General features: G+C 47.5%; 1 protein-coding gene across 1 annotated transcript in view; it reads left to right on the forward strand.

The window, feature by feature from the left end:
* The window catches only part of RRP12 (ribosomal RNA processing 12 homolog), a 29917-nt gene extending 21115 nt beyond the window's left edge, over nucleotides 1–8802 (forward strand). The window contains exons 27-34 of the mRNA XM_054983731.1: nucleotides 900–1055; nucleotides 1208–1380; nucleotides 1549–1656; nucleotides 3269–3318; nucleotides 3579–3657; nucleotides 4067–4134; nucleotides 7416–7498; nucleotides 7759–8802. Coding sequence (XP_054839706.1) covers nucleotides 900–1055; nucleotides 1208–1380; nucleotides 1549–1656; nucleotides 3269–3318; nucleotides 3579–3657; nucleotides 4067–4134; nucleotides 7416–7498; nucleotides 7759–7861 — 820 coding nt within the window. The 3' untranslated portion in view covers nucleotides 7862–8802. The remainder of the gene's footprint in view (nucleotides 1–899; nucleotides 1056–1207; nucleotides 1381–1548; nucleotides 1657–3268; nucleotides 3319–3578; nucleotides 3658–4066; nucleotides 4135–7415; nucleotides 7499–7758) is intronic.
* The last annotated feature ends 3986 nt before the right edge of the window (nucleotides 8803–12788 follow it).

A 12788-nucleotide genomic window follows, 5' to 3' on the forward strand; every position in this document is an offset into this window, starting at 1 on the left:
GTGTGGAGGGAGGGGGGCTTGCAGGATCACACAAGTCTAGAGCACTTGGATCTAGCAAGGTATCTTCACTGATAATGCTCAGAGATAGGAAAGCACCAACAGACGACTCATCAACTCAACAAAAGCTTTTAGAAAACAGTTCTAATTTTAATATAGTGCTGGTTTTATGTGTTGCTATGCTAAATTTGTACTTGTACGAAGACTTTAAAATTACTAAGCCAGGGGGCAATTATTTATTTCTGATTAACTTGATGGACAGCAGTTCCCCAAGGAAATGGACAACGGCTAACTCGTCCAGATGGAGGAGTTGCTTTAGGAGCGCTTGCTTGTTCAGTTTTAAAGTGGCTGAGATGCTAATTTAGGATCCATCAATGTTAATAAGTTTTCCCATTGAAAGCAGTTCCTTTGGGGCTAGACTTTACTTACAGTACTGCAAAGATTTTTACTACTTACCAAGAACAAGTGAGCCATTTAGATAAGGGAGAGTAAATTCTTGTGCAAGGGATTGTCATTTTGCAAGCATCTCGGTCAAAAGGGGATTATTACTCTGAGATTCTTGCACTGAAATCTGAGCAGGAATGTTTATAAAGCTAGAAGCTGTGTGTTCCTGCTTTTTGGTAGATGTTATATGGTACCAGAAAAAGGGATGACTCCTCGAGCAATTAAACTTTATGCCAGTTTTCTATACCAAATCACATTTACTTGACTCTCTGTCAAGTGATGAAGGTTAGTGAGAAGAGGCCTGATTTGTTGTAGGCCAGAAGTTCTCCTTGTATTTAACTGCATTTGTCCCACATGGATTTTTTTTGGTGTGGCTAGTCTGTCTGGCTTCGGGTTGTGTGTATGTGGGGAGGGGGTCTCGGTTTCTGTGGCTCTGATTTCTTGTCTTTATTTCCCAGCTTTGAGCCTGTGCAGGCATTGCTTCCAGAGTCATATCGCAAGGTGCTGCTGAACATCCGCAAGGCTGAGGCAAGGAATCGCAAACGGCAAGCTCTGAAACGGGCAGCTAGTTCTGTAGAAGAGGACAGAACACCAGTAAGGTCCAAAGGAGACAGGTACGGAAGGTGCTGTAGGCTGGGAGTGAGAGAGATTGCCTCTTCAAAGGCAGGGTGAGAGGGAATTCTGGACTCTGAAATGCTTTGGGAGCAGAAATGCTGCTTGTCCTTTAACCTGACTAAGTGCAACATGCACTGCCTCCCACTTGCAGCATGGGGGAGATACTGGCAGACTCAGACTCTGACATGGAAGATGACAGCAAACAGCGTGATGGTAAAGAGACCAGGAAGGCGTTGAGGCAAAAAGCCCAGGCCTGGCTCAAAGAGGGAGAAGGTGATGAGCCCCTCAACTTCCTTGACCCGCACGTGGCACACAGGGTTTTGGGTAAGGACCAGTTTGAAGGTGGTGAACTTGGGCTGCTTGAGGCCTTTATCCTTTCCATTGTTAGGGGTGGGGGGGTTGAAGATAAGGCATGCATAGCTGTGCCAGGAGGGGCGGGCTGAATGTTCTGCTTCCACATAAGCCCTTTGTACTCCCCCTCCCTCCATGCAGCTACCAAACCAGGCACTGGTGAGGCTAGGAAAGTCACCCATGACTTCAAGGTGTCAGCAGATGGGCGCCTTATCATATGTGAAGAGGAAGAGGAAGAAGAGGCTAAAGGTACTTAGGAATGTATTCAGGTGGGAATCTGGGTTTTCTGGTAATGGACTACTGCACTATGTATGTCATAATTCTGATGATACCACTTCAATGGTTTTCGAGTGTTGAAAAGCCTTTAATACCTTTGCAGCTGTGCAGGGTTGCTCAGTATTATCATCCCCATGTTTGCAACCAATGGTGGAAACAAGACTGAGAGAGAATAGCTTGTTTAAGGTCATGTGCTAAGTTCATGTACGTAAGATGAGATTTGAACAGGCTCTCACACTCAGCCCCTACACCCACCGTAGCTTCCATTTCTAGCTCCTTTGTTCAGTGCTCCCATATATTTCTTCTGTAACTCCATGACGTATTCTGTACACAGCACCATAAAGTTCCTTAATCAAAAAAAGCTACACTAGGCATATTGTTCAGATTTACGCAGCTGAAATAATTTAGTTTTAATATACTGTAATGATTTTAAGTAAATGCGTGTATGTGTCTTTAAATGCTTGGTGTGGTATAGATGAAGAGTGGGGTTGAAAGAGAGGGATGAGTGAGTGATATGATTGGTTGATGACTGAGAGTGTAGGAGGAATGAATGCAGTTTTAGACTGAGAGTGGAGAGAAAAGATTCAGTCAGGGCAAGAGAGGCAAGCTGTGTGCAGCCTGAGCTTGTTTATGTTGTCTGAGAGAAATATAACCTGTGTGGAAACCTGAACTGTGTGTTTGTGAAAGAACATTCAGTCAGGGAAAAGTAGGCAAACTGTGTGTGTGCCTGAGAAAAGGTCTTATTTGTAATTGAGAGAGAAATTAATATCAAAAGCAGGCAAACTGTGTGTGGAGGCTGAGAGAAGATCTATGTGACTGGATTTAAGTACTTGAGAACTACTCTTTTGAAACCATCAAGTTTTAGAAATAATATGAAACCAATACGCTTCTTATAAAAATAAAAGTTTACTTTTTTTATATATCCCAGACTATCTGCCATTCCATTCCTTTCCTCAAGGCCACCTAGTACCACAAAAAAGCCTGACCCTTGGGCACATTACTAAAAGGGGAAATTTAAATAAAATATCTTGGAATATAGTATTCCTGGTGGCAGCAGGAATACTATATTCCAAGATATTTTATTTAAATTTCCCCTTTTAGTAATGTGCCCAAGGGTCAGGCTTTTTTGTGGTACTAGGTGGCCTTGAGGAAAGGAATGGAATGGCAGATAGTCTGGGATATATAAAAAAAGTAAACTTTTATTTTTATAAGAAGCGTATTGGTTTCATATTATTTCTAAAACTTGATGGTTTCAAAAGAGTAGTTCTCAAGTACTTAAATCCAGTCACATAGATCTAGGTAGCAATCTACCTAGAGGGTATAAGAGAAAGATTAAAGGCAAAATCTACCCAAGAGAAAGAAAGGGCCATAACATATACAAACTTGGATATTGTGGTTTTTAGAACCTAGGAGTATCTTCTTACAAAATTCAGCATCAATTTATGTAGAACAATGGTTATAACACTATAAGAAGAAGAGTATATTGACTCACCTTGCTAGGGAGCCTGATGGGCAAAGCTTAGTAAAATGCTGTGTGCTTAACTGAAGTCATCGCTGCGTCTGATGTCTGTCATCTTTGTCACAGGAGTTGATGAAGAGATGGCAGATCTAATGCAGGAAGTTGGGATCCGGAGTGTAAGTGATGAGAAGTTTGGATTGGCAGCAGCTTTGGGGGCGGGGGTGAGGGAGTCCTAACAGAAAACCATCTCTCCAGTGGAAATCACACACAACCAGCACTACTGAGATGGTTTGCTTTCTAAGTGACAGAAAAAATTGAGCTTAACTGACAAATTTTGGCCTTTGCCAAACTGAGTACCAAAGGGATTAGAAGACTTGGAGCCTAGGTGGAAGCAAAAGTTATTCTGGTTAACCGATGCATGGAATCTCCCTTGCAGAAGAAGGCTCGGAAGCGCCGGCTCCAGGAAGAGTCAGATGACAAGGAGCAGGAGATTGACTTGCAGCCACAGTACAAAGGTAACTGTAATTTTGGTGGCTGTTGTTGTTAGCTGAGCTGTGCCAGCTTTTCATGAATTCATGCCCCTGGAAAGGGAATGAGGTGGTTGCTTTAAGGCTGAGGCTTAGTTGAGGCCCATTTCTGTGTTTTACACTTATGCATTACCATGCAGTGGTTTAATGGCTGACCCTAAGCTCAGTCTTAATGCACAGAGTTCATCACCATCTTATGTTTCTACATGATGCAGGAGTATAATAATATGATAAATGATCACATGGAGGCTGTGATCCTAATCATTGAGTATTGGCTGCTAGCAAGCCTACAAGCCAGTGGAGGGCTGGGCCAAAAGTTCTCTTGCAGCACAGCTGAGAAGAAAGAGCACATTTCTTCCATCTGTCACCCCCCTGACATTGCTCCTGTCCTTTGCAGCTGGAGGCTCTGGAATCCATCGTCCTCTTGGCAAGAATGCAGCACCTGGTGTTGAATACAAGGCAAAGGTAAGACCGTGATATGGTAGGGCTTAGGATCATTGCCTTAGCCAGAGGGTAACAATGTGTATGATGCCATTCATGTCACCATCATAGAAAGCCCCTTTTGCTGGGCTTTTCGAGCCAAGTTAGCAGTCAGCCTTCCATGCTGGGAATAGGAATGAAATTGCCTTGGTCATTCTAATGGCTATCCTGCGCTTGGCACTGAGCATAGCTAGTGCATTCCTGTTAGTGACTTTGGCCTCTCTGTGGCTTTCTAGGGTGTTATTCTTCTCAGTGGTCTGGTTAGGTTAGGTCCGGAGAGCAAAGTATTAACGCTGTTGGTGGTTCATGGAAGAGAGGCTTTAGAAAGTGCTGCTTCAAGACTGCTGCTGTACTTCTTGGTCTGGGTCTAAAAGGTTCCAGTGTGTCTCCCGCTTATTCAACACTTACATGAAACCACTGGAGAAGGTCTTCTGGGGGTCTGGGTTACAGCGTGGCCAATACGCAGAAGACGATCCAGCTTTCTCTGATTTCCGCTGAATTTGGAGAAGCAGTGAAGACCTTGACCGATTACTTGAGCTAAGTGATAGGCTTGATGAAGGTGCATAAATGTAACACAGACCAGGTGAAAGAAAGGTTGACTGGAATAGGAACATAATGTGTAAGGATGGGTTAGAAATCCCTGCCCCCCCCCCTTTTTGGATCTGGATATGCTTCTGGATACCCTGGTAAAAGTAGTGGTTAGGAATGAGTTTTACCAGCTTTGAGAACCATTCTAAGTAGGTCTGTTTAGAAGTATGTCCCTTTGACTTGATAGGGCTTACTCCCAGGAAGCATGTTTCGGATTACAGTGAAAGATTGCCTTTTATAGTCTTATCATCTGAGCCCCCTCCTGGATCAAAGCCACAGCAGTTATTACTGCAGTAATAGCTAGATGAGACTACTATACCATGCTATATTATGGGCTGCCTCTGCAAAGCATTGAGAAGCTGCCACTTTTCCCTGGCTTCCATTTGGTTTCCATAGCCAATTTATAGAGCTGTTCTTTTTTATTTTAAAACCCTGGGCATTTGACATTTTAATCTATGGGCAGCACAATCCTAAGGGGCACTGTGGCGGAAGTGTACAGACACCTACATAACATCCACAGCACTAGTCTGCTCTCTCAGGACTTTCTGCAGGGACATACTCAGCCAGTTACAGACAGAAGAGCAAACTCTCCAGTCTCCATAGAAACACTAGCAGCATCCGCCAATCACACCACAGGTGCAGTAAACAGCTCAGTGAGTGGCAGCTACAGGCAGATCCAATCTCCGGCTGCAAATGTGGCTGCTGTCTTTCAGTGTTGCTTCCCCCACCCCGAGAGCTGGCAGTCAGAGTGTAAAGATTCCACAACTGTGGCTCCCCAGCAAAGACATTTGGCTGAAGAGGGCTCCCCTCCCCAGCTTGGAGGGGACACCCACCCCAGTGTCAGACAGGGTGCCCAGACCATTGATTGTGAGGGCCAGACTGGCAGCAAAAGTACCACCCACTTGCAAACACCTGAGTCATACATATCCATCCCTTGGAAAAGTAAAAATAGAAAGGCAAAGGTTTCCAGAAGATGTAAACCAAGCTTGAACCGCCAGCTGTTGAATCTCAGGACCAGCCCCCAAGCCCAATGGCCAGGAGAGGAGGTTCCCAAGAAACACGCCAGCAGGGACTAGACATCCTGCTGCAGCTCTGATGTCACCACCAGCTGTATGGGGGAGGCCAGAGAATATCGTACAAATCTGTATGGTTCAGTGGAAAGGCACTAGGGTAGCATGGCTGGGGCTCCTGGTTCAAATCTCACCTGGGCAGAAGGGAGAGGCAGGCTGAAGCCTGGGGTCTGAATTTTTATCTGTCTCCCACCCCCCACAAACAGCAAAAGGGGAGCAGGATGGCCTAGCTGATGGGGCACCCCTGAGATCTATCATTTTGGCTGGGGCATAGCTCCACAACTCCCCCTCTGCTGCAACCATGGCAGCAGCATCCTAGCATCAACCTTGAATCCCCCCCCCATGCACTAAGAATCTGCACAGCTTACCAGACACCAGCAGTACTGTGGGAGAGTGTTGAATGCCTCAGAGACCCCCCTCCCCCTTAGAGCAGCCACAAATTGTCTTGGACGACCCTCCAAGTTGCATCCAGCACTCTGCAGTGTGTGTGAGGGGGAAGAAGAGGTGTGTGGACTAAAGATGCATTTTGGCCGCTGCTTTGTTGTGCAGCAGAACAAAACGGAGGTCTAGTGCCCCCTGGAAAACCTACTGGAGCCACCCCTGAGCTAGAGCCCACCGCCTGGGATATGTGAAGGGGCAGCATCAAGCCTAGACTATTGAAATGCATTCTGCCTAGATCTTCCCTCAAAGTCAACTCAGAGACTCCAGTTGATACGGAATACTGCAGCTCTTTAGTTATCAGGAGCTAGGCAGAGCATGCATACTACTACCCCCATTCTGCAATCACATTATTGGTTGCCCCTCAGTTACCGGTTCACTTCAAGGTATTGACTACCACTTCATGGCGTTGGACCCTCATATCTGTGGGACCTCCCCCCCCCCCATGCCTTGCCTTGACAGCTTTGCTCATCCGAGCAGGGCTTTCTGTGGTTGCCACCCTGCGAATGAGCAAGTTCAACAACTGACCATACGCATGAATTTTTTGTTATGCCCCTTCACCTTATGGAATGGCCTGTCTCCTGGTATTGTGCAAACTATAAAAAAATAGGGCATTATTATAACAGAATTAATTCTGGAAACAGGGAAGAGATTGTGGACTGTACTACTGTCTATAGTACTTACTACTTGTTCTATGTATTGTCTTGCTATATAATTTCTGCATCATTAATATGGCATGTTACTACTTGTTTTGTTTCAGTTTTGTTCCAAATTTTTATGTGGCTTTAATTTTTGCATCTTAATTCTATTATATTGCTTACTGGATGTTCCATCCTGTTGACTGCATTGACTTACACTGTGTAACCCGCCTTGAGTCTCAGTGAGAAGGTTGGACGATAAACAAACAAACAGGGATTTGTGACATCTTCAAAGAATGTTGCTTGGCAGAGAGTTTGTGGAATCCCCATCTCTCCTCGTGATACTTCCCAAGTAATGTTTCATGTTTGCAGCAGTTCTGATGCAAGGAACTTGCTCTGAATTCCTGTAATAGAAATGCTGTTTTTGGATGACTGTTTGATACAGTGTGGCCATTTGGGGTCTGGAGCCTGAGCTGTGTCCTGCACTACACCCACCTGTCCTGAAGGAATTATCCTTTTCTTGTTCGCACAGAAAAGCAAAGGGGACATCAAGAAGAAAGGCCGGCTGGATCCTTATGCCTACATCCCACTGAACAGAGCCAAGCTGAATAGGAGGTACAGCAGGGAGATGGTGGAGCATAGGGAAATGCTTACTGGGGCAGATAAGGCCACTGCAGAGCTTCTTGGGGCTTTCTTTGCCTTGAAGCTTTCTTTTTGTGGGGTGAGGCTGACAACTTGGAACTTCTTCAAGTCCTTTTTAGGCTGGGCCTGCTTGTAGCAGGACTGTGGCATCCACACATGTTGCCATGGAGACCTATACATTTGTCTGCTATGCTGTCAGTGCTGCTCATTCTCTAGCCCTTTTTTTCTTCCAGGAAAAAGGCAAAACTTCAAGGACAATACAAGGGCCTGATGAAGGGGGCCCAACGTGGTGCCCAGACTGGCAAGAGGCAGCGCAAGAAGCAGCCCCACGTCTAAAGGAGAAAAGACTCATTGAGACTCTGTCAAGGCAGCTGGATTGTGGATGGATATGGTTGTTGCTGCTTTGCAACCTGAGCTGCTGTCTGCAAAGAGGATATAATCTCTCATCTTTCACATCGGCCGTATGTGTGTGTGCATTTTCTCCCAGGCCAAAAATAGATCAATTGAATATATACACGCCATCCCAGTCTTTCTCTATTTGATCCATGCTGTTGGGTTTTTTTTACTCCAGAGGGCAGTTCCTAGCACTGCTGTGTGCGTTTCGGCCAGCCTTGGATTTATTGGGGGGGGGTGAGAGAGAGAGATGATTGCCTGCTCTAACTTTTGAGCAATAAATGTTAAATGCAGAAGCAGCCAAAGTAGGTCTAATAAAAACCTCTCCCTCTTTTTTTCTCCTTTTGGTTTGATGAGTGCCAGAAACATTCTAGCAGCTAGACAACACTTATTTTTGAGAAATCTCCAAAGTCTTTCCTGCGGTTTCAGGATAATAGTCTGTGATAGATGGTAAGAACGGAGATGAATGGCAAAATTGGAGGGGCAGGGTGTTCCCTCGGATCAAGGACAGGCAAAGAAGCAAGAAATTTGGGTTTCCAAGCCAAACACTACCTGACCCATTATCAAATGTTTTCTTCCCTCCATGAAATATCTATAAACAGAAATCATCAATGAACACTTTACTTCATAAAGTGCTGTTTATTACCATGGCCTTGCTGGAAAGCTCAATTCCATGTGTATTGGCTATGGCTATTGATGATTACTAGAGATTTGTACATGTTAGAGATTTGCCATAATATGCCAATAAGGAAATCTTGCATAAAGTATTGAAACGTCATCGGCATTGTATCCTCTCTGAAAAGAGCCAAATGAGGAAGACACTTAGGGGTAGTTTAAACAATAATATACTGAAAGGTAAAGTAATAAAAATGCTTTAAATAAGACTATTTCGAGTTGTTATTCAAGTATTACAAATTCTTCTTTTCATAGCATGGAGGTTATTTTGGCTATTCTTCATCTTCTCCCTTTTCTTCCTACCGCAGGTTTCCCCCCCTAATTAAGGTTTTAAAACTTCTTGTTTCAAAAAGGTCAGTGTCTGTCCCAAACTTGATAATTCATCCAACTGAAAACCAGTTGTATGGGCCCAGAATGCTTCAGGAAAGAACCTCCTACAAAACATATCCTCTTCATGTCAGGTTGCTTCTGTTTGCAGCCCTAATTGGTTGCAGCACCATTTTTGTTGTTCTGTTGGCTGTGCAATGATATTATAGCTTCCTATTCAAATCTGACTATGTGGTAAGGTCACTGAGGGCTGATGAAACTACTTTAGAGCAAGGGCATTGACTATTAATGGATCCAAGGGCTATTTTGAGCAAAAGAAGAATGGCCCAAAATAACTATCATGGGGATTCCAAAAGGGCTCACAGTGCTAGATAGTAAGTAGTGCACGTTTGATTGTGTGATGATGTGGGGGGCTGCACATATGTAATGGCACTCCATGGGAAATAAGCACTGAAAATAAACTTCTCTAAAAGATTACCAAAACCAAGTTTGCATATCAAAGGTGGGATGTTAAACTTTCCTTCATTTGTATGTTCTACATGTAATTGACACGAGGACTGAGAAAAAAGATCCCTTGCTACGTGCCCTATCATCTTGGCAGTGAGTGCCCTGGATGGAGTTTTTTATAATGCTTTAGAAGTGAAATGCCAGTGAAAATATGTGGTTTCCCAACCTCCCACCTTACTCCTAAAGCCCATCACCAATCAGGATATCAACAGCCTTAGTTGATATCCTGATTGGTGCTGGGCCTTAGGAGTAAGGTGGGAGGTTGGGAAACCACATATTTTCATTTGCATTGAATTCTGTGGGACAGTTTAAAGATACACAAGGGTTTGGGGTGACATAATATTATAATGGTGTTGGGTTGTGCATGTAACAGAAGAAGCTCATTCCTGAACACCATGACACACCAGCTTTATATACAAATAGCAGTTTTCTGTTCAGCTCACTTTGGCTGAGCCTGCATTTTTAGTCAGCCTCAGTCAAGCCTCAGCAGCCACCAGTTTGCTACAGGTGCCCTTAAGGGCCAAGACTGAAGAACATGCAAAGCAGAAAGCTGTCCTGTAGAGGCTGCTTGTACACATTACAATTCCTGTGACACTGATCAATTCTATGCCATTGCGAAATTTATGCTGGTTGGAAATTTATGCTGCTTGGAAGCCAGCATGACTTAGTGTGACAAGTCAGTACGGGGCTTACTGCGCAATCCTATGGTCAGCCATGATGCCGGCGTGGCCACGAAGGTGGAGCAGCAGTGCCGCTGGGCTGGCTCCTGTGCTAGCAAAGTGCAGAGGCGGCGGCGGCAGCAACACAGAGTTGCAAAGCGGGAGTGTCAAAAAGCATAGTGGGTGGGGCAGCTGTGCAGGCTCCGCTGCCCGCAGCCAGTGGGCAGCTCGTGATCCGGGGCAGCCTTCGGAGCGACAGGCACACAGTGCCCTTGCCGGCAGACCACCCTGCCTCCTGTCCTGGGCGAGACCGGCAATTGACAGGGAGGGTGGTGGGTGTGGCTGGGTTTGCAAGCCGGTGGCTGTAGCCCAACCTGGCACGCCCTTGGTGGCCGGGCTAGTGACGCCCACTGCATTGGAGGGATGGGGGAGAAAGGGGGATGAGGAGTGGCCAGGGCATGGGGGGGGCAGGGAGGCTTTGCTGTCACTGGTCATACTTGTCCAGGAGGCAGGGGGCGTGGTGAGAACGGGGGAGGGCAGCCAGATACCTAGGTGGCGGTTATGGTAGCAAGCTCCATGCTCCCCCAGTTCCCGGGTGTTCATTGTGCGCAGAGGCCGGCCCCCTGACCAAACCTGGGGTCTAGTGCCAACCAGCGCATCAGACCACCTGGTGCATTCGGGGTGTCCACGCACTCTGCCAGTATGTGGATGCTGAGCCGTCGGGAATGCCCCATCGTCGGCCCTAGGCACATGAGGATTGTGCACAGTCATGGGTCTGGTGGTAGCCAATCCAGGCAGCATGGGCAATTCATTGAGGGGCGGTCTAGCGGAGGTTGGCGGGTTGCCAGGTCCAGGTTGGGAAATTCCTGGAGATTTTCGGGGTAGAGCCCACAGGGAGCGGGGTTTGAGGAGGGAAGGTGCCTCACCGGGGTAAAATGCCATAGAGTTCACCCTTCACAGCAGCCATTTCCTTCAGGGGAACTAATCTCTGTTGCCTGGAGATCAGTTGTGATTCCGGGAGATCTCCAGCCACCACCTGGAGACTGACAACCCCAATCAGACCCAGGTTCCGGAGAGGCAGGTGGGGGGGGCGGGTTCTTCAATGAGTAATAGGAACACCCACTGAAAACCAAACAAGAAGCCAGAAGGCCAATTAGATGCGAGGGGAGTGAAAAGCGCCCACAGACTCTCCCTGCACCTGATTTCCCAACTTCATTCCTGCTTCTGCGAACAGCGGAAAGGAAGGTGGTCCATCTTTCTGGAGGGGGATGCCCGGAGATCCCAAGATGTCACTCCGTATCCCCCACCTTCTGGCAGCAACTCCCTCCCCTCGCATGCAGCACTCATCTGCAATTCCCACCCCACTGCCTGAAGTTACCTTGAGGGGAGGAAGGGGGCAGGGGACCTGGACGGGGCACCACTTGACACCTCCTGCTCCTGGCAGCAGAGCCCACCCCATCCATCCCTGCCCTAAGCTGGGAATCATTCTGATGGGGAGTTGGGGGGACAGCTAGAGGCAAGCAAGAAAAAACAGCAGTTTGTTTTTCAACACATATTTTATTAAACTGGGGAAAGTGCCAATGTCCCTCTGCTGGAAAGGAGAGCCAAGGCAGTATGCGCAGCCATCATTCTGCACTCCCAGGGGCGAGGCTGAGATGTGGGCTGCCTTGGGAAACTGCTCCCTGGGCTGGACCTGAATGGCACTCTTGGGGGGGGGCTGAAACAGATATCTTCCATGGTCTCCCGGATGAGTAGCGATGTGCCTGCAAGGGAAAGAGACCCAGCCCGGTCCATGACCGAGGCCAAGCCCAATCTGCAACATCTGGGAAGATGCCCGTAATTGAAAGCAGCAACAGCAGCCCCACAGGTGCAGCTAGTGACGAGATGATGCATGACCCTCTGGTGAGGAAGCACTCTGCCTTGGGATGATCTTATCCTGTAATGGAGAAAGTCAACAGGGAGTTAAGAACACCTGGTCAATCTGACCCGTGGCCACACTTCCTCCTCCACCAGGAGGGTCCGTGGTTGAGGGAGCCTGAACAGAGCACCCAGATGGATAGCCAGTGCCCCCCCTGAATGGCTGTGTCAGGAGTAGTTTTCTGGGCAACTGCCTCTGTGGCAGGCAGGGGCTGCTGCCACGGCCTCCTCCCCCGCCGAGCATCACCTGCGGAGGCTGGAGGTCAGGAGAAGTCAGGTGAGGGGGGCAGCTGACACGAATCTGCGAGCTAGGTTAGCCCCACCCCAGCTCCTCCTTACCTGTCAATGTTCCCTCAGTCCTTCCTGCGTTGGGACTCCAGAGTCAAATAACCTGCAAGGGGACTTGGGTGGTTATTGTACATTAGTCAGACATTCTGGACTTTGCCCTTCTTCCCTTGAGTTAGTGCAAAGTGCTCCCAAATTTCCGTAAAGTCCCCCCTGTGCACTCATGACCTGCTACCATGAGTACCCCCTCTTCCTCCTCGTGCACAAAGTTCCTGTGGCAGGAGGCTTACAGGCAGAGCCTCCAGCCCCGTGCTCACCTACCCAAGGTCATGAGCGATGCAGCCAGAGGTTTTGTAGTGTGCATGGGCAGATGATTGGGCGTGGGGAGGGGGGCTCGCCCACCCCAGAAGCACACATGGATTGCCCCCCCCCCCGTAGTAGTTCCTATCCTATGCTCCTTCAGGCCGCAGGGGCAGGGCACAGAGAGAGGGGCCCAAGTT

This window comes from Eublepharis macularius, chromosome 6 (genome assembly GCF_028583425.1).
Source record: "Eublepharis macularius isolate TG4126 chromosome 6, MPM_Emac_v1.0, whole genome shotgun sequence".
Lineage (NCBI taxonomy): Eukaryota > Metazoa > Chordata > Lepidosauria > Squamata > Eublepharidae > Eublepharis > Eublepharis macularius.